This window comes from Papaver somniferum, chromosome 5 (assembly GCF_003573695.1).
Source record: "Papaver somniferum cultivar HN1 chromosome 5, ASM357369v1, whole genome shotgun sequence".
Classification (NCBI taxonomy): domain Eukaryota; kingdom Viridiplantae; phylum Streptophyta; class Magnoliopsida; order Ranunculales; family Papaveraceae; genus Papaver; species Papaver somniferum.
The window spans coordinates 138,139,102-138,161,040 of record NC_039362.1 but is presented as its reverse complement, the minus strand read 5'-3'; the positions used below and the strand labels follow the sequence as shown (position 1 = coordinate 138,161,040).

The 21,939-nt window shown below is 37.1% G+C and overlaps 2 protein-coding genes and 1 non-coding gene across 4 annotated transcripts; 1 reads left to right on the top strand and 2 right to left on the bottom strand.

Annotated features, from left to right (window-relative positions):
• Positions 1-2,706: 2,706 nt before the first annotated feature.
• On the top strand, positions 2,707-4,947 carry LOC113282875 (O-glucosyltransferase rumi-like). Its single transcript, XM_026531979.1, has 6 exons — positions 2,707-2,848; positions 2,940-3,514; positions 3,716-3,908; positions 4,016-4,080; positions 4,155-4,365; positions 4,490-4,947. The coding sequence occupies exons 1-6, from the start codon at positions 2,744-2,746 to the stop codon at positions 4,844-4,846; spliced, it is 1,506 nt and encodes a 501-aa protein (XP_026387764.1). The 5' UTR covers positions 2,707-2,743; the 3' UTR covers positions 4,847-4,947.
• Positions 4,948-5,105: 158 nt separating this feature from the next.
• LOC113282876 (selenium-binding protein 1-like) lies at positions 5,106-8,819 on the bottom strand. Of its 2 annotated transcripts, none has more exons than XM_026531980.1 (7): positions 8,469-8,819; positions 7,401-7,596; positions 6,931-7,155; positions 6,507-6,738; positions 6,142-6,249; positions 5,781-6,053; positions 5,106-5,570 (listed from the first exon to the last, which is right to left on the bottom strand). In XM_026531980.1, the coding sequence occupies exons 1-7, from the start codon at positions 8,617-8,619 to the stop codon at positions 5,289-5,291; spliced, it is 1,467 nt and encodes a 488-aa protein (XP_026387765.1). In that variant the 5' UTR covers positions 8,620-8,819; the 3' UTR covers positions 5,106-5,288. The 2 variants fall into 2 exon arrangements, with proteins under 2 accessions (XP_026387765.1, XP_026387766.1); XM_026531981.1 differs by lacking the exon at positions 8,469-8,819 and adding an exon at positions 7,848-8,047.
• Positions 8,820-9,730: 911 nt separating this feature from the next.
• Positions 9,731-9,804, bottom strand: TRNAT-AGU. Its single transcript has one exon. It is a non-coding gene; the product is annotated as a tRNA-Thr (tRNA).
• Positions 9,805-21,939: the final 12,135 nt, after the last annotated feature.

Genomic DNA, 21,939 nt, shown 5'->3' with positions numbered 1-21,939 from the left:
AAACTAGTCACGCGCACATAAGTTGTGGCTGGGCCCTTACTTGCCGGCCCCACTTCCCATCGACCAATCAGGTTGCTCTAAAACCGCCACACTCACACCAGAAGTGTGGTCACGCCCATGCTTGGCCGGCCCCTCTCCTTCCTACCGACCAATCATGTCACTTTAAAATGCTCCACGAGCACTAGAGGTGTAGCCGCGCCTTATGTTTGGACGACCCCTTTTCTTGACCAATCAAGTCGCTCTAAACTCGCCACTATATATTAAAGGCCAAACACACCCTTCCGCGCCACCATACTAACTGGCAACCCAAACGCGCTCTGCCACAACAACATTGGCATGCCAACATGCCACCCTGCCGCAGTAACATGACAACATGCCACTCTGCCGCAGTAACATGCCAATGTGCCAAAAATGACGCCACTACGTGCTAATCCACTTTCTATTCGTGGCCAATGCCATAACGGACTCCAATTAGGATTTCATGATCAAAACAAGACTTTTGCTTCAGTAGCATTAGATGAAACCCTAATTTTGGTCATATTCCACAACATGCCACGAGCCAATTTAGCCTTGGCCACACCGCCAAGCCCTAACTTTGGCCACGGCGCCAAATCCTAGCCTTGCCACGCCGCCAATCCCTAACTTTGACCACGTCGCCAAATCCTATCCTTGGCCACGCCGCTAAGCCCTAACTTTGGCCACGACGCCAAATCCTAGCCTTGGCCACCCCGTCAAGCCCTAACTTTGGCCACGACGCCAAATCCTAGCCCACCAAAGAACAAGTTTTGGTCAGGAGAGCAACACAGTATCCAGAAATCACCTGATAGCTTTTCATTCAGCTAGCCAGTTCTACTTTCTGATACAAGTCGTAAACAACCACACCTTCAGAATCAACTATTCTGGTCTCAACACTTTCTTCGCTTCCCTTCCTAAGACCAACCCTTCTCCTTCACTTTGTGACCGAAGCAAGCCTGGAACGGACATTTCTTGGTTTAGGTCAGGGTTATATAGATTGATCTCTCGAATCAAAAGTACTCCCGTGCAGTACATTGTTTAGGGTCTAGACTCGTTTCTCATCCACACACACGAATTTACCAAAACCAGCAGAAACCGTTTTCACCCTCAAACAAGGTTAATGAGCTCTTCTTTCTTGTTATCCATAAAGAATATGGTGTCATCAACATAATGAAGATGATTTACTACCGCACCATTTTCAGTCATAGAAAACTCATCAAATAGATGAGAATACTTGTGCCTAAATCTTGATCGTCTAATGGAATTATATTATAACCTATCTAACCAAGTGCATGATCAAGAAAAGGAAAGACTGATGCTTTTGGCATACTTATTCAAGTTGGACAAATCATTTGATATGTATGCCTAAAATTGCAGCAGTAAAGGAAAATAACTCAAACATTCAGTCTTACCACAAGAAAGAAGCGATAAAAAGAATATTAGTTTGCTAAGAAAGGGTTGTATTGCAATATCTATTGTAGCCAAGTAATCAGGCTTCTCTATTCCAGTTCCTGCAAAGATTCACAGTAACGCACCACGAGCATTAGACTTGAACCAATCCGATCTGATTAATAAGTGATTCAGTGATATTTGATACTCAACTATACTACACACTTCTAATCTTAGTCTGATACATGACTAATACGTAGACTAGAAATCAACATATAGTTTTATGCAACTAAATTTGACAACAAGGTTAAGATAACAAAACTTACGAGTTCGACCGAGCAGTGCTCTAACAGGCAAAGAGAGCTTCCCATGTAAATGAAGCAAAATCGATAAATTTTCAGGCTGGTTAACAAATTCTATTTTACTGCATGCTTCAAACTAAACTATTATTATGTGTCTGTCTGTTTTCGGTTCCTCTTCTGTTTTGTACTTTTGTTTCGTTGCAATATACCTTTTTCAGTTTTTAGCATTCATTCTGGAACTGTGGCTTTTCACCTTACACACCACCCATAATAGTATAGTTTAAAATTCTTAAAAATGTCAAGTATGGTGTGGATATCTACTCTGGGGACACTAACCAACCAAGAAATCTCGGCTCTGCACCTACCCACTACCACCACCATGGGATGTACCATCTTCGTGCATATCCCACTTCAAGTGCACAAATAGGTTGAGTATTCGATACTAAAAGGACCGTCCTAGTAAAATTGATAATCTGGGGATACGAGGTTTCCACTCGATTAATCGTGTTCGTGTCTGTCATGTGGTACTTAAATTTATCAAAAAAAAAAAAATTTGTTGTTATTGGGAACTCCAATTTTCATTCACCTTTGAAATTTATAACCCATTCAAAGGCGTCAGAAAGTAGCAAAGGAAGCGCGGAAACTGCTGCATCATAGTAGTAGTTAACCTTGGAGGTTGTGAGACTTGTGAGCAGCGATATGCTTCCTTCCGGAAGTTATGCAAGGCGGCTAAAGTTTGTCACATGGGGATACTGAAATTAGCAAAGGCCATCCAAATGTCAACACAGAGGACTTTAATTAATATCTAATGTACCTCTTTATGACGTTAACTGCCTGCAGTAAGGCTAGACTATCGGGATCATTAATTTTTACTACTAATTAGATGTACTTTGAAAGTAATAAACTTTGGAACTCGCAAGAACAATCAATTAGAAGTTATAACAAATATCTTAATCGAAGGATGTATAAACATCAAGCAACAGCCTTGGGGTAAATCTTTTTGCCGGATCTACTGTACATAATTGCATGTGTCGGAGATGACATCAGAATTTTTCGGCTATGCATCTGGAAAAACTGCTATTGCAGCGTTCATCGTAGTCCTCTTCGTCGGTGCTTACATGTATTCTGATTGCATTGACAGTGTAAGTATTTCCAGAGAGATTGCACATTTCAAAATGGTTGAAGAACAGAAGTATAATATATCAATGTTTCATTTCTGCTTATATTTTGTAGAATATACTACTTTCAAACAGGATCGGAGGAACTCCAAACTCCAAAAATACTGTCAAAATTCCAAGAGGAAAGATCCCGAACAGACGTGAAGCTTCACTCAGCTGCGTGTTAGTAAACCAGACATACTCCTGCCCATCAAACTCTCCAGGTAATGAAGATAGTACTATTTCATCATCGTCGACGGAAGTTTGCCCTGAGTACTTCCGTTGGATTCATGAAGATTTACAACCATGGAGGAACACCGGAATCACGGAGGAGGTCGTGAGAAGCGCAAAGAGTAGAGCAGGTTTCAGATTAGTGATTGTTGATGGAAAAGTGTTCGTGGAGACATATAAAAAGGATTTAGGTACCAATTCCAGGGACATATTTTCACTCTGGGGTATTCTGCAATTGTTAAGGAAGTACCCAAACCAGTTGCCTGACCTGGATTTGATGTTTGATTCCCATGATAGACCTGTAATCAAATCTAATGACTATCAAGGTCCCAATGCGACTGCCCCGCCACCGATTTTTCGTTACTGCAACCATCCCGGCTTTATGGATCTCGTACTTCCAGATTGGTCCTTCTGGGGTTGGTAAGTGAGTAATTGCTCATTCAAATTTCCAGTAGGACATCTTGTATATCACAGTTGCATTTCTTTCTTTCAGCGACCGGTGAAAGATCCCGGACGTAAAACTTATCCCCCACATTCATTTTTAGATCATGCATGAATTTCCATTTTGTCAGGCCGTTTAATCCATTTTGTCTGGCCGTTTAAAAATTGCTTACTTTACAGGCCTGAGACTAACATTAAACCATGGGATACATTATTAGAAGAACTAAAAGAAGGAAATATGAGAACAAGATGGCAGGATAGAGACCCATATGCCTACTGGAAAGGAAATCCAAATGTTGCTGGTCTTAGGAAAGACCTCATGCTTTGCAATGTGTCTGAAAAGCAGGATTGGAATGCCCGTCTATATGCGCAGGTAACGCTTTCATACTATAATCGACTTGTCTTTGTCGTTTTACTTTAACAAGGCTTAGTATACTCAATGTTCATTGCAGTATTTAGATTTGACAATTAAATGTGTAGGATTGGGATAAAGAAACTCAAAAAGGTTTCGGTGAATCAAATGTGGCAAATCAATGCACTCACAGGTCAGCTTATATCTTCCAGTGGACACAATTTTTCTTGGCATGGCTTATGAAACTAACTGATGACCGTTTAACAGGTATAAGATTTATGTCGAAGGATCTGCTTGGTCTGTTAGTGAAAAATACATTCTAGCTTGTGACTCTTTAACTTTACTGATAAAGCCCAAGTATCATGATTTCTATACACGAAGTCTTTTACCTATGAAACATTACTGGCCGATCAAGTATGGCGACAAGTGCAGGTCAATTAAGTTTGCTGTTGAATGGGGCAAAAACCATACAGAAAAGGTAATTCTTTTTTCTGCACCATCACCTGGGTGGCTTCACTTCTTGCACCATGCATATTCCAATAAAAAGCATTTTCCATTTTGTTTCGTAAGGATTGTAGCACCTAATTTTGTTTACTGTACAGGTTAAAGAGATTGGTAAAACGGCGAGTAACTTCATTCAAGAACAACTAAAGATGGATTATATTTATGACTATTTGTATCATCATTTAAACGAATATGCCAAACTACTGCGATACAAACCAGTTATACCCCTCAACGCTGTGGAGTTCTGCTCTGAGACAATGCTATGCCCTTCAGAAGGATTACAGAAACAATTTATGGTGGAATCTATGGTAGAGCATGCTAGTGAGATTGGTCCATGTACAATGCCTCCTCCATTTGATGCTCTTTATCTTCAATATTTCTTTAGACAGAAAACTGATTCTATCAAACAAGTAGAGATGTGGGAGAATAAGTTTTGGGAGAGTCAACCCAAGTAGAGCTCAATTTTATATGCAAAATTCATAGTTTATGTAGTTACTGGTATTTTGTTTTGTTAAATTACTTTACCTTAGATTTATATACAGTAATACTTTTGGGAGAGTCGACCCAAGGAGTGCAATGTTGCAGCAGCTGATTGTTCTTCTTGATTTGGTAGTCTGAGACATTTGTTGGTTTGTCAAGCCGTTGGCTCGACTCTGATGCAATTGCTGAATGAATTGATGTTAACGAGAACCGTAACCAGAAAATCCAAGAGGGTGGAGCAAAGATTCAGATCAATTTTATTCATAACAAGTATCCAGGATACAGTATTTCACTTGCCAACAGAACATGTAACTTGATGATACAGAGCTACAAATTTAAATAAATCTTGTGGGGCTGCTTATTCTGACAATTGACAAAGTTGACCTCATTTATTTTTTGATATGAGAAGTTCATGGTTTAGACCCAAATGTCCGAAGTGCAATCACCACCAGGATACCGCATTTCATGAGCCAGTGAAGGACCTTCAGGTTCAGATTCAAAATCGACAAAAAAGTTGGGGTTTATCGCTAAACCTCCTTTCTCAGTGTCAACATCGATTTGTAGCATGTGAGAACCTTTCTGCATGAGCTCTGGATAAAATTGTTTGTCCCAACTGCTGAAGAGAGAATTTGTCACATAAAGCCGTTTTCCATCTAAACTTAACTGGATCATTTGAGGGCCTCCCCTCAGTTGCTTACCCTGAAAATTAGTGCACCTTTAGGAATGCAATGGCACTAAAAACACACATTATGGAGCATGACAAAACATTGTGAAGAAAACGATGACTACGAGTATGCACGTGTCCTATGCCAAATGGTGATTGATTCCTTACATAGATACTTGGCTTGTTTGCAGCAAATCAGAGCCTAAATATATGGAAAGAGAAAGGTTATATTAATGTAGACATACCTGAACCTCAGGAACATCACACTGCCAGTCGTTCCCATTTTCATCTTCTGCCACAACCTGGCTTCCCTTTTTAAGCAGTGTACCAACCCAAAGTTGTCCTTTTAAAACAGGATTCTTGGGGTCCTCAATGTTATATTGCCTAACATCTCCATGAAGCCAATTAACAAAGTACATGTAACGATCATCGAGAGAGATAAGAAAATCAGTGATAAGTCCTGGCATTTCAGCAAGAATCCAGTTTTTCACCTTCAATGGTTTCACTGAGATGGAAACCTACATAATAGAGGTCGGTGTCAGGGATATCATTGAATTTGCTGCAAGTTTCTTGCTAACAGGAAATAGAACATGACTATATACACACCTCATGGCTCCAGGAATCATTGGGATCCTTAAAAAACCTCACCATGTTGCTAGATAATGCACACCCAACATACCCTGTATCTTTTGAAGGTTCATGAAGGAACCTAATCTGTCATGAGCATAAATACACTTAAGGCACCTTTACAGGAAAGATGATATATAAAATAAGGAATTAACACAAGGCACGAAGTTCCAAAAAGTAGGGCAAAAGAAACAGTGACACTTAGTATTGTTCTGGTGGGAGGCCTCAAGTGATCGACAGTAAACCTTAGCATTTGAATCTATATGATGGTAGGATAGTGCGGTTTTGTTAAAGTAATTAACCAGTAGTAGGGGTCAAACAGATCCCAGCTCTCCAAAGCATACCTCTAAGGGAATCAGCCCTGTGTTGCCAAGATCCAGTGTTTGTTTAAGTTCACCTCCAGGCCAGCTGTAGACGTATATGTGTCTTCCATACAGACCATCAGATACGTGCTGAGGGTTAAAGCCCTTTGTGAAAGCCAATGGAGCTCCCCAAGATGTACTGATCATGGTATTATGTCGTGGTTGGTACCAGTAGTCATAACCAAAAAGAGGACTGTGTCCTGGTTTTTCCCACCTGAGCAGAGTCGGAAAAGCGGCATTGAAGTTAAATGTGGAGGTCTCACAATAAGAAAACGTGAAGAAATTGAACAGAACACAAAGCTCGAGTTCACCAACAAATACAACAGATACAATGCGAGCACAAAAATGGAAATTCCTTTTGGCTCTAATACAGTTCAGTTTCTCAAACTACAAGAAGAATACTAACCTTCCCTTAACGTTGAATTCTGAATCAAGAAGAAGAAACCCATTTCCCTCAGCATTTCCATCTTTATCTCCAAGGCATGAGACCATGATATCACCAGAGGCAAGGCAGTGAGAAGTATGTGGATATGCTAATCCAGTCTTTTGGACAATTTCTTCTGACTGAACAACCTTGTGCACACTAGGAGCCTTTGGATCCTTTGTGTCAACCACATATATACGACCAGACCTAATAGAAGAAAAAAATAGTTTATCAACTTTGAATGCGTGTGCCTAAATCGTGATTTTCTGCTGGAATTAGATAATGCTTTTGGCAAACTTATTCAAGTTGGATAAGTTTTGAGAATCGTTTGATATACTTATTGCTTAAAATTGCCGCAGTCGCACAGAAAATATCAAATTCTCTGCTTACTGCAAGAAATTAGTTTTCTAAGAAAGAGAGGTAGTGCAATATAAGAAGATAACAAATCTTACAACAGTGACGGTAAAATGAGGAAACGGCGGCTGGCGGATGGATCTCCATGGCAAGAGCTACATGAATTCCACCCAGAATGATGCAATTCGTCACCCACATGAGGAACAGGCATCCTATGGATCACTTTCGAATAGCTTGGCGAGCTTGGATCAACATCTATTGTAGCCAAGTAATCGGGCTTCTCTATTCCTGTTCCTGCAAAGATACACAGCAACAACAATACGAGCATTAGTCTTCATACATTTTACTTCTGAGAATCAGATAAAACTTGTTCAGCTTCATGCTTCGCTGTTAGACTATTGCAGGAGATTAAAAAATGATTTAGTTGTATAAACTTATAGATATATTATGAGATGGAAATAGGATATATTAGAAAATAAATCATCTGAAATTGGAAACAAGACAAAAAGATCAAGGAATAAGTATTGCATGTTAGTATGTTACACCTGAAATAATTTAGCGGCCTGATTAACATAGAGAAAACTAATGGACTAGCTTCGTCTTCGCAATAAGGACATGTTAATAATATCCATCCTTACACAATTAATTATCCTAAAACAGAAATAACTACTGTACTTGAAGAATATCAATAACAAATATTAGAAGATGTGTACTGGATCCAGATCAGGAACAATAAATTATTCAAAATCAATACAAAGGAAAATCAGGGAAGAAAAAACACACCTTGACTGTCGTTGATTATAATCTTCTAAAAACAAAACAAAAAGAAAAGATTCCTCAGATCCACCTACCTAATTTTTTCAATTATTGAATCCTCAGCAAATTTAGATAGTGACATTCAAAAGCCCTACAATCTCAGTCCAAGTAAAATCTACTGATAAGCCCAATTTGAGATTTAAGCATACTATTGCTTTAGTAAATAAAGAGATTCAATCCTCATTCTTCAACTCTGAAAGCAATAGCAACAATCTAACCAACTCTGAATTAAATTAAACCCCAGAATCAAATTTCAGGGTTCTAATACTAATCAACCAAACCCCACAAAAACAAACTTCAAAAAAAAAAAAAAAAAAGGATTCCTCAATTGGAGTAAATAGTTGGTTTACCTGAGTAAACACAAGTAACATAGAGCAGAGATTCTTTAGGACCAGACACAGCTTCAATTGGAGTTGCATAACCAGGTCCTTTCTTATTACTACAACAAGTACCATTAGTTTTAGTACTCATTTCCGCATGTTGGACAACAACAGGATCCATCTCAATCTTTCTTCTCTTTTCTTCTTCTTCTTCTTCTTCAAATGGAGTTCAGTTTGCTACAAAAACAGAGTTTTCTCCCGGTCACTTACTTTCTCAATGTGAGATCACTGCAATGGATTCTTTCCCGAGAATGGACCATATCTTTACAACTACAGTTCTTGTACTTATATAGGACACGTGAGTTACGAAGTTAAGTTTCATTACTAGGTTCTTTGGTATGCTTATTTATGTCCAGGGGGATGTACCTTTATCTTGTAAGTTTGACGGCGTAGCTTAGAAGTTTTGATGACGGCCTTTCATTTTTGATGTATCAGGAAGTGTTGAAATTAAAATGTGGAGCTTTGTGTTATCTGTAATGCGGTGTTTGATTTTGATTGGTTGGGAAAAGGTGTGATAAAAACTAACACGGCTGTTCACGTTGTACTTGCTTGCATCAGCAGCAGCAGTTGAATGGTGACACGTGAAAATGAGTCAGGACTCTGGAGTCTGGAATAAGATATGGGTCAATGAGTTTTGATATTCACCATCTATGTTTTGAACCCTGAAACCAATTCCATAAATTAGAAGCCAAGAAAATTTTGTACTTTCAAACTATGTTGCTAAGCAAAAAAAGGATTTCGTTTCCAAAAACCTTAACCGAAACGTATTTTTCATTTTATGTTCTTTTTGACGTATTTTTCATATATATACTTCCTATGATTTCCTTAGTTTTTTTCTCCTATGAGACACCCAAGAAAATGATGATAATAACTACTGACATTAACGTTAACGTGTATCAAGTAAATCAATTAGTATAATCTAAACCGGTTCAGTTAAGATCCACAGTGAAATTGACCTCTTTAAAGGTCCTTTGTGATACCAACAAAATGTGAGCTATCAGGGATCTGCCGTGTTTTAATTTACAAACTAGAAGTTGTAGTAGGCTTGACTCCAAAAACTTGAGATATTCACTTCTTAAAAAGTAGAAGTTGTGAACTTTTTACGATTCTTCATGACTCCGCGGGCTCCAGTAGACCATACAGATTTTGAGAGCCCCAGTGACTCAGACCGATCAGCTGTTCTTCGTAACCTAAGAAAGCAAAAAGAAAATGAAAAATGTTAAAAAGCTGGCTGCTTTCATTGAGAGTTGAACTCAAGACCTCCCGCTTACTAAACGGGTGCTCTAACCAACTGAGCTATGAAAGCTTCGTGTTAGCTTTTTCGTGTATAGTCAATTTATCTCTTATACACGCAAAACCATTCTTCTCACAAATATATTACCTGGATAAAGGAACATATACTTCAAATAGCCTTCACAATCTCCAAAGAATATGAGTGTCTAGGACCAACTCAAAATTAAAAACAACAATTACTCGCTTATTAAGAACTGAGTTGAGCTTTGTAAATCGACCATAACTGGGCCCCAACTCGGCGAAATTTTCTTCGATTGTTTTCGTTTTTTGTGTAGATTGATTCTTAATCTCAGGTGATTTGACCAACTCAAGATTAAAAACAACAATTACTCGCTTATTAAGAACTGAGTTGAGCTTTGAAAATCGGCGATAACTGGGCCCCAACTCGGCGAAATTTTCTTCGATTGTTTTCGTTTTTTGTGTAGATTGATTCTTAGTCTCAGGTGATTTTTCAGTTAAACTGATGATTAGTGGTGTAATAAGTCGGAAAATGGATCTCATTCGAGATCCAATCTGGAAAAACCTTCTTCATCTTTTAGCAAATTTTTTGAAGATTCTTCTTAACAATTTGAGAATAGGAGGAATAAAAGTATTCCTTCCATGTTCATTCCTGATGAAGTTATTGACGACTGCTTTGATGAATGGAAATACAGCTTGATTGGACGATTCAATTTTGTTAAGTTGAAGATGAAGGTTGTTGAAGCATCATTGAGACAACAATGGTCACTTAAAGGTAATCTTCAACTTATTTCTCTGTGAAAAGGATTCTTCATTATTAAGCTCGGTAATATTGATGATATAAATTATATCTGGAAGGTTCTCTGGGTTGTTGAAAGACAAAATCTCAAACTCAGAGCCTGGGAACCTAATTTTAACCCAGAAAATCATAAATCTACTTCAGTCTTTGTATGGGTAATGTCTCCAGGCCTTAGTGTTGAATATTGGAAAGAGCATATCATTTTACAAATGGGTAATACAGTTGTTGGTAGAACAATAAAAGTTGATGAAACTGCTTTGAAGAAGGAAATTGGTTATTATGCTAGTGTTTAAGTTGAAACTGATTTAGCAAAATATATTCCTAGCAAAATATGGTTTGAATCAAAGTATGGAAAATTTGAACAAGCTTTATAGATTCCAAAACTTCCAAAATTTGAAGTGAAGCAACTCTTCTTACTTCTGATCAAAACAATTGGGCGGACAGCCAAAAAATAAATGGAGACCCAAAACATTTAAGCAGCCAGAAACTATTGGTTTCGACATTTTTTTTCCAGAAAAAGCTTCAGATAAATTTAAGGAAAATTTTGAAGAATCTCTCCTTAGTAACAATGAGATTGATGTTATAATTCCTCCTATTCTACATCAAGGTGAAGCTTCATCAGGAAGTTTTCATATCTTACAAGACAAAGAAGATGAGTTTAAAGGAGCTTTGAATTCTCATGAGAAGTTTCCAATACATTCTGTGGATAAGCTTCTAAACTTGTGTTCCAATGCTCCTTGTATTAATAATGTGATTACTATGAAACCACCTATTACTTCTGCACCTCCTATTACTCCTGTCGGTAACCAAGTGTCTATGGATCCAATGAAGGAAAAACCTTTAGTAAAAGAAAAATGCTTAAAACCTAATGTGGTTACAAGAAAACAAGTTGCTTCTGGTACAAGCTCTGATCCTAAATTAAAAGATTTTGATGTTATTGGTAGCAAGAAACATTAAGGTAAGAGAAGTCATAAATCTTCTCAAAATCTTTCCTCTGAATGAAGATCTTTTACTGGAATGTCAGGGGCTTAAGAAGAACAAAATCCATTGACAAAGTAAGAAGTTTAGTTTATTCTTTTGGTCCTTCTTTGATTTGGTTGGCTGAGCCAAAAATAAGAGCGAAAAAAGATACCATTAAAAAACTAAGGCTGCTTGGAATGAAGGATATGATTATTCATAATTCATCTGAAATTAACAAAGGCAATACTGTATTTGGTTACTATGGAGCTCTTCAATATCTGATTCAGTGTTAATTTCAAATACTAAACAAGAAATAACAGTGGAAGTGGGCGGTTCTTTAATTACTGGAGTACATGATGCATCTCTTTCAGTGGATAAAAGACTTTTGTGGGGCAGGATGCTGGAAATTAACTCTCAGGATAAACCATGGTTGGTCATTGGTGATTTTAATGTTGTCTTGAGTATTGAGGAAAACAAAGGTGGTAGAAGTCCATTAAAGATAGCAATGTTGGAATTCAATAATTGTTTTCAAAGTTGTGGTCTTATCCAAGCTCCTAAAACTGGTTTAGAAAATTCTTGGTGCAACAATAGAGTTGGAGCTAAAATAATAGTTTATAACTTGGATAGAGCCTTTTATAATGTTAGATGGTTAGAGTTACATCCTAGTTGGGGTTATAAAGTTGGTGTAAGGGGATCTCTGATCATGGTGTTCTTTATGGTGTTAATGCATCAATTCCAAAGCCCTTAAATGTGCCCTTCAGATCTCTAAAAGTATGGCTTGAACATGAGGGGTTCTTGAAAGTATTGGAGGACCATTGGAAGCAATAGGTTACTGGTAATCCTAGTTGTTGTTTTTTTGAATAAATTGAAAAGTCTTTAAAAGGTGATAAATGACAGGAACTGGAATATGTTTGGAGATATTTGAAAGAAACTTAAAAAGACTGAATATGATGTTTTGGAAGATGCTTTGGTTTCAAATAAGACTCCAGAAGATATAGTTTAATGGATAAACTGGTTACTAATAGAGGGAGATTTGAAGTTCTAGCTCACCAAAATAATGAAATTGTGAAACAAAAATCAAGAATTAGATGGATGAAAGAGGGAGCTTCAAATACCATATTTTTTCATGTTAATATGAGAGAAAATCACATAATTCTGTTGTTGAGCTAGAAAATAATGAAGGATCTCTAATTACTAGTCAACAGGGGATATCTGATATAATGGTGTCATATTTTGAAGAAAAGTTCAAATTTCAGGAGACTCAAATAGTAGAAAATATTATTGGTGATGTCCTCAAGAAGTTAAATCAGAAGATAACACTTTACTTGAGACAACTCCTTCTGCTGAAGAAATAAAAAAAGTTGTTTTTGACATGGATCCAGATAGTGCTCCTGGTCCTGATGGATTTAGTGGATGGATTTATAGATGTGCATGGAACATAATTGCTGAAGATTTTATTAATGCCATTCAATATTGTTGGTCCATCGGCTTCTTTCCATCTAGTATGAACTCCAACTTCTTAATGTTGTTTCCCAAATTTAAAAATGCTAAGAGAGCAAACCAATTTAGACTCCTTGGTCTGATGAATTTCAGCTTTAAAGTGTTTACCAAAATTATTACTTCTAGATTGTGTTAGATAATGGATAAAATAGTTTATCAACAACAAGGAGCTTTTATAAAAGGGAGAAATATATAAGAACAGATTGTGCTAGATTTTGAAATGGTGAATGAGCTTGACATCAAAAGAAGAGGAGGTAATGTGGGTCTAAAACTGGACATAACTCAAGCTTATGGTTCACTTAGTTGGGAGTTTCTTTTTCAAGCTATGAAGACATTTGGTTCTCTGCAAATTTTATCAAATGGATAATATTACTTAAATCTGCCAAAATCTCTGTTTTAATGAATGGTGGTTCTGCTGGCTACTTTGGAGTGAGTAGAGGTCTCATACAGGGTGATTCACTATCACCTCTGCTATTTGTCATTCCAGAAGATGTTCTAAGTAGACAGTTGAGTTCAATTGTCTTAAATAAGAAATTGATTCCAATGGTTAATAAAAATGGGGTGCAACCAACTCATATATTTTTTGCTGATGATATATTTATTTTTTGCAATGGTGATAAAAGAAATGTAAGAAGACTGATGCAAGTGCTGAATGATTATCAAAAATCTTATGAAGAAACTATTATCTTAACAAAGAGTAAATGCTTTATTGGAGGCACAAGTGAAACCATAAAATTGTAGTTGGAAGAAGAATGCAATATGTCTTTAGCTTCTTTTCCAGACAAATATCTTGGAGTAATGTTAATTCCTGGGAGTATTAAAGCATCTCATGGTTGGGAGTGTTTAGAATATCTTCAAGACAAGCTAGCAGGATGGAAAGGGCATCTACTTTCATTCCAAGAAAGACTGATTCTTATGAAATATGTTTTAAGCATCATACCCATTTATAATATGTCTGTCTATACGTGGTCATCAAGAGTTCTATAGGAATGTGAGAAAATTATAAGGAATTTTTTGTGGTCTGGTGACCCCTTATGTGAGAAAAGCTATCACTCTGAAATGGACAAAAGTTTGTTATCCTTTAACTTAAGGTGGTTTGGGGATTATAAGACTTGAAATAATCAACAAAGCTCTACTAATGAAGCTTTACTGGAAAATCCTATATGGTGAAGAAGAATGAGAAAAATTCTTTGAAGCCAAGTTCAAAAACAATAGAGGTGAGTGGATTACTTATTACAAAAAATCTTCCATATGTCCTTGTATAAAACAAGTAATAAATGAAGTGGCTATTAATTCAAGATGGTTGTTAGGTGATGGGAAACAAATCTCAGTGTGGCAGGATACATGGATAAAAATTTGACCACTATGTGAATTTTTTCCAGAAAATGATCTTATGAACTCTGATCCTAATGTGAAAGTGTCAGAACTTTTGATTAATGGTGAATGGGTTGTGCCTCCAGCTTATGCTCAATTCTTTGGAGCAGATGAGCTTCCAGTGTCTGATAATGCAAGTGATAGAAGAATTTGGTGTGGCTCTTCAATAAGTACTTTTTCTGTAGCTTCTGCTTGTGAAGTAATAAGAATAAAATATCCAACTCTGCAATGGACTAAACAATTATGGCATGCTAGTGTTCATCCTAGCATATCTAGTAATGTATGAAGTTGGTTATGAAGGTGGTGCCATTAGATGACAACATGAAGAAGAGAAAAATACAAATGACATAAAGATGCCCATTTTATATAAAATCAGAAGAAACACTTGAACACATATTATGTTTTTGTGACTATAGTGAAATTATTTGGAAATGGCTTGGTGGAGTTTTCCAGTTTCTTAATCCAAGTTCTTTTGAAGACATTATTTCATTTGCAAAGTCAAAAAGCCCTGCTGTGAAGGAGATTTAGAGAAATGTTGCATTCATTACCATGAAAGAAATATGGTTTACAAGAAACAGAGTGGTCTATGGTGAAGAAGTATTTAATTTAGAGATGCTCAAGAAAAGAATCCTAAAGTCTATTACTGACAGTGATATTAGAATGTATGCTTATATGTGGAATTCATCCTATGATCTCCAGTTTATCAAATTCTTTACAAGGAAATACCAATTGGTCCTAAAAATAATATATTAGAGACAGTCTAGTCTAGTGGACCTAGTCAATTGTCTGTTTGGTCCTATTTGGTAATATAAATTATAATTTGGTCCTAAAAATTATGGTTTGGTCTTAGGGTGATGTCATGGATGATGTAAATGTCACCTTGTAGTGGTAGAAATACCCTTTTGGATTAGGACCATATATATATAGTCAAAAAGTAAGAGGCAATAAATCATTATCAGATTTACTTTCTCTCTCATCTTTCCAGATCTAATCTCTCTTTTTTTTTTTCTACTTTCTTTTCCTCCTGTTAATGGCGTCTCCATTTTTTTCTTCTATTTTTCTTCATGCTACTGTAAACGATGGTGATTAAGGTGAAAATCGATTTAGATATTTAGATCGGTAGTTGTAGACGATGAATACGATGATGTTGAGCCTGTTGAATACAATTTTTTTAGGGGTTTTTTTTCTTTTTTCTGTTGTTGTTGACGATGAAGATGATGAAGATATGTTGTTGTTGCTGTTGTTGACGATGAAGACGATGGTGTTAATCTTGATTTTGATGATGATGATGATGAACAAGATGAAGACGATGGTGTTAATCTTGATTTTCTTTTTGTGCTGCTGTTGACGATGAAGATGATGAAGAAGATGAAGATATGTTGTTGTTGCTGCTGTTGACGATGAAGACGATGGTGTTAATCTTGATTTTGATGATGATGATGAAGAAGATGAAGAAGATAAAGATCTGCTACTTTTACTTCCGTTGATGATGAAGACGGTGGTGTTTTTGAAGACGAAGATGTTGTTGTTGTCGTTGAACACGACGAAGATGATGATGCTGCAGTTCATTCCAGAAATGAACTCTGCTTTTATATGAAAACAGAGTTCATTTCTGGAATGAACTATGTTTTTTTAGGTTTTTATATGGAGTTCATTTCTGGAATGAAGTCTGTTTGTTTAGGTTGTTATATGGACTTCATTTCTGGAATGAACTCTGTTTTTTTAGGTTTTTGTATGGAGTTCATTTCTGGAATGAAGTCTGTTTATTTAGGTTTTTATATGGAGTTCATTTCTGGAATGAAGTCCGTTTATTTAGGTTGTTATATGGAGTTCATTTCTGGAATGAAGTCTGTTTATTTAGGTTGTTATATGGACTTCATTTCTAGAATGAAATGTGTTTTTTTAGGTTTTTATATGGAGTTCATTTCTGGAATGAAGTTTGTTTAATTAGGTTTTTATATGGAGTTCATTTCTGGAATGAAGTCTGTTTATTTAGGTTGTTATATGGACTTCATTTCTGGAATGAACTCTGCTTTTTAGGTTTTTGTATGGAGTTCATTTCTAGAATGAAGTCTATTTTTTTAGGTTTTTGTATGGAGTTCATTTCTGGAATGAAGTCTGTTTTTTATGTTTTTGTATGGAGTTTATTTTTGGAATGAAGTCTGTTTTTTTAGGTTTTTGTATGGGCTTCATTTCTGGATTGAACTGCTACAAGAAAATAAATAAAAATTAACACGGAAGGGTATTTTTGTCAGTTTAATATTTTTAAATAATTATGGACCAAACAGTAAAGGCGTTTGACCAAAGGACCAAACAAACATGGGCCCACCTAAAAAAGGACCAAACGATATTTTCCCAATTCTTTAATCTCATATATATAAAAGTGAGATATCTAGAGGTTCAGGAATGTTTCTTTCATCTTCCAAAAAGGGAACCCTGGAGATGCTGGTTTTGGTTTCATATGAAAACATTGGGCTGGAAGTCTGCTACATGTGGTTTGGGTATTGCAACAAATTTCTTAGCAGAAATCATGGTAGTTTTGTTTGTAGGTGAATGGGCAGTTGCTAATAATTTTCTGAGTGTCTGCTTCAGAACTGACTCAAATGCAGCTATATCAGCATTTAAGAATGGAAAACTTCCTTAGATAGCCATCACAAGATGGAAGAAAATCTGCAGCAAAATACAATGGTAATTCATACACAACTTTAGGGAGGTTAATTTCTCAGCAGATTCTTTAGCTAAGAAAGGTGCAGGGATGAATAAAAGGGAGTATATTGTATATAGTGAAAGGCCTCCCTTCCTATCAAAACTTGAAACTCCTTTTTTTAGATATCTTGGATTTTATTAACATTCATTTACTTGTAAGCCTACCCTATAAATGCTCGTGTTTCTTATTTCCCTGCCTGAGGCCTAGGAAATTATGTATTTTTGGATTATTCTTTGGTTTTAATAAAATATTATTATCAAGAAAGAAAAAAAGAGTGTCTAGGACCAACTCTTCAAGTAGTAAAATTTGATCGACTCCGGTCTACAGATATTGTCTCTGATATTTTTTCAGTTAAAGTGTGCCAAATATCTACCATAAGAATTTTCTTAGTTCAACAACCTGGTTTTCTTACATAATCCGGCGAGCATCCATTCTCTTCCTTGTCCTTATCATATTTTTCCATCCTGAAGCTGCAACTTATGCATTGCACGCAAAAACATGAACTGCTCCACAATCCTCTCAAACAAAACACTTAACCGGGGATAGTAAGATCGCATGCTTAGACCTTTCGAGTCACTTCTTTGTTCAAGTCATTTAAATTAGTTGAGTTTAGCCAAACATTAATAATTCTTGAGAAGTATAAAGCCGTTAATTTTGTTCTAAATATCCGAGGAGATATTTTGAATTTGATTCAAAATATTCATTCAAGGGTTTATATCATTCCCACTTATTATTTCATGTATTTTGACGGTAAGGGGAAGGATCCAATGACATGGTTAGAATGAAATTAGCATGATATGGTGACACATTTTTTAATGTTGATTCAAAATATTCATTCAAGGGTTTATATCATTCCTACCAAAAATGATAGTATTCCAAAATATGAAACTTCTCCATCCACCAATTTTAATTTCAATCGTTAATCTTCAACGGTCGATAATCAAAATTGCAGGTGATAGTCTTATACATCCCGGAACGCTCCCATTTTTGGTTGGAGTGTAGATACTTATAAGAATAACATGTCACCAAAAAAATGCCTTCATATTCATTACCGGTTGGATTCAGTAAAAAAATGGCGCTAAAATGTCAAGATTATGTCATCCTAATCATGTCAACGGTCCTACCCCGATAGGTAAATAGCCTCTTTAAAGATTGAATGTTGGTTTTGCCATTGACACTACAAAAACCTTATCAATAAATAAATTAAACGAGGAGACATGATAACATCCTTTGGTACCAATCAAAATGGATGATAACAATTTATTTTTATTTATTTTTTATCTTGTTCTTTCCATTATTACAAGGGCTGCACAAAACCGAACCTAAATCATGAACCGAAATCGAAACCGCTTATTTTAAACCGAACCGAAACCGATCCCAATGGTTTATTCATGGTTGTCAGTTCCAGATAACCGACACTATCGGTTTCAGTTTAGGTTTCACCCCAAAACCAAACCGAAAACCTATTGGTTAACCAATTATTACTGGCTATAGGATTGAAATAATATTAGCCATGGATGTAAGTAGATATTTTACCCTAATAAATTCACTCGAGTCTTCCCTAAGTTTCTCAAAACTGTATCCTCCTTTCTTCGGTTCTTCCCTGAAAGCAGACAAACACCACCAATCCACCACTACTCAAGCCTAAAACTACCACCACCAATACCACCATCACATTTTTATTCTACTTTTTTTTACCTCTTCTTCGCTTAGTTTGATCAAGTAACAAACTTGACCATTATTCGAACCTAGAAGGTGGAGTAAAAGAGACTGGTTATGAGTTTGATTATAAAAGTAAAGGTATTGAGTTTGCGTGTACCATTTTACCTCATTTTCTTCTTTGATTTTGAAATCATGAGTTAGATTTGAACAGACTTTGACATTATGACTTTATGAATTAGATTTGATATCAGGGTTTGTAAAATCGAAAACATTTGGGGATTTCAAATTAGGGTCATCATTTAGGTTGATTTACACAGTAAGTTTTGCTTAATTTTAATAACTTTTACAAGTTAATTCAGATTGGTTGGTATTGTAAGTTTTGAAGAGATTAATATTGAGTTTGATTATGTTGTTGCTTCTTGTTATTTGCTTATGATTTTATATTTTTTGATTTTATGTGTGTGCAGTACAAGGAGTAGTGATTTTGATACCTCAAATGAGCTTCTGACTAAATATTATTCTTTTAATATTGGTCTTCTTTGCATCAAGAAAAGGTGAGTTCGATTATGACAACATCCATGTTACTAACTTTGTGAATTACTATTATTAGTGTTTGTGCATGCATGGATGATGGAAAGACAAAGATGAAACCATCATTTTGATTGAGAATGTGAGAACCCCTTTATTAAGGCAATCGGTTTTTTAGAAGAACATCTTTGTATTCTATTATTAGATTTAGATGATGATGATCTAAATGGAATTATATTACTGGATTACTGGAAGATTTGGATTTATAATAGGAGTTATATTGAAAGCTTGATGTGCGTGTGTTCATTATCCCCTTGTATATATTATTTTATTTTCTAGAGGTTCGCCCCTGCAAAATGATATTTTTTTGTTGTGAGTGAAGCCTAGTTGTGATTACAGTCACAACGTACACTGATGCTATGGATGTAGAATCTCATTTGTTAGGCGTTTTTGTGATGTGCAATTTCTTATAGTCCAAAACAATGAACAATTTTGACAAGATAAAAGTAACCAGTTAAGATCATTAATTTTGCATTGGGTTTGTCTTTAAGGTTTTCACGACTCATACTATGGTGAATACATTGAAGGAAATGACACCTCAAATAAACCAGATAAAATAGACAACTTCTAGTTCACCTAGTATCGATCCATTGAGGATTTACTAGACATAATCAAGGGTACATTAATTAAATACCCCTATAATAAAGTCCCAACAAAAATAGTGGGGCCAAGGGTTTGGCATGCCATTTGCGCATGGTGCGACTAGCATGGTTGGGGTCAAGGCAAGGCGCGGTTGGCTTGGCATGCCATTGGCGCATGGTGCGGCTAGCATGGTTGGCATGCCTTGGGCCGGTATGGCATGGTTTGACATTGGCACAGTGGTGTGGCTGGCATGGTTGGAATGCCTTGGCGCGGAGATGTGGCTAGCATGGTTTTCCATTGGCACAGTGGTGCGGCTGGCATGGTTGGCATGCCTTGGCGCGGAGATGTGGCTGGCATGGTTTTCCATTGGCACAGTGGTGCGGCTGGCATGGTTGGCATGCCTTTGCGCGGTAGCATGAGAATTAGGGTTTGGTATGTACGAAGATGATGTCGGTCAATACTAAGGATTATGCCGTGGAACATGACACATGTATATAAAAAAAAAGTACCCTGGTAATTCTTACGTAGGTATGTTGAATGATTCAATAAATTTGCTAGTGGTTGTAGTGACATCATGACAGATGTAAGGTTTTAAGATTTTAACCCTAAGCTAAAAACCACCGTCAATATTAAGTCCCCTGCTTAGCTCGGAACAGGAGCATTGTTATGAGGTAAACATAAGATGGTGACTGTCCAGGATAAAATCGAAATGGCAAGTCATGAAAAGATGGTCAGGAAGACCCGACTAACCCTTTTTTAGAGGTAAGGAGAATTCGTGATTCTTGTGTTTGCGGCCTTGCGTAAATTCTACTCGTGGTGTTGCTGGCTAGACCTTGAAATGGTAGAGGCGGTTGCTGGTTGAGATGCAGACTGTCGGCTTGGCTTGGTGACGCGTCATCTTGGATGGGCTAGGGAACACGGAGGTGCTGGATTAACGAGTTGTCGGTGTTGGTGCGGCTTGAGCGGAGCCGCTTGTATTGGTCGGCTTGGAATGGGAGCCGCAGGCATTGGTCGGCTTGGAATAGAAGCCGAAGGCGTTGGTCGTCTTGGAATGGGAGCCGCAGGCGTTGGTTGGCTTGGAATGGGAGCCGCAGGAGTTGGTCGGCTTGGCATGGGATCCGTCAACATTGGTCGTCTTGTAGTGGAGTTGCTTGCGTTGCTCGGCTTGGAGTGGATCTAGCTTGAGTTCTTTGGAAGTATAAAGTTCCGTGGAAGGATGACGACCGGCTTCAGTTTCATGGGATGATGACAACTTTGTCTGAATTAGGGTTTGGCATGCCGAAATCCTAATTAGCGCCCTTTACTAGAATCACTGTAGAATTCTCGTACGAACTCGGATTTTAATGGTCCGTCCCTCAATTCTGAACGGAAAAGAATTTTCTATCTCCCTTCGCGGGAATATTTAGGTTTTGAGCTCGTTCGGGAAGTGAAAACAGCTCTATAGTAAAATACATGAAGAATTGTTGGCCCGTTGAATGATGGCATCTTGCTTTAGTTCTTTGGGAAGAAGATGACTTGCTTTGGGAAGATAACAACTTGCTTCAGTTCCCTGGGAAGGTGACGACTGGCTTCGGGAAGATAACAACTTGCTTCAGTTCCCTGGGAAGGTGACGACAGGCTTCGGGAAGGTAACAACTTGCTTCAGTTCCCTGGGAAGGTGACGACTGGCTTCAGGAAGATAACAACTTGCTTCAGTTCCTTGGGAAGGTGACGACTGGCTTCGGGAAGGTAACAACTTGCTTCAGTTTTTAGCATGCTGTAACCCTAATTAGCGCCCCTTACTAGAATCGCTGTAGAATTCTCGTACGAACTCGTATTTTGAAGGTCCGCCACTCCATTCTAAACAGAAAAGAATTTCCTATCTCCTCACGCGGGAATATTTAGGTTTTGAGCTCTTTCGGGAGATGAAAACAGCTCGACAGTAAAATTCAGGAAGAACTCAGGAGGGATGTTTCGGTCCCGAGGTGGCATATTCGCGCCCAGTCATCTGTTTCATGGAGCAAGAAGGAATATTTATT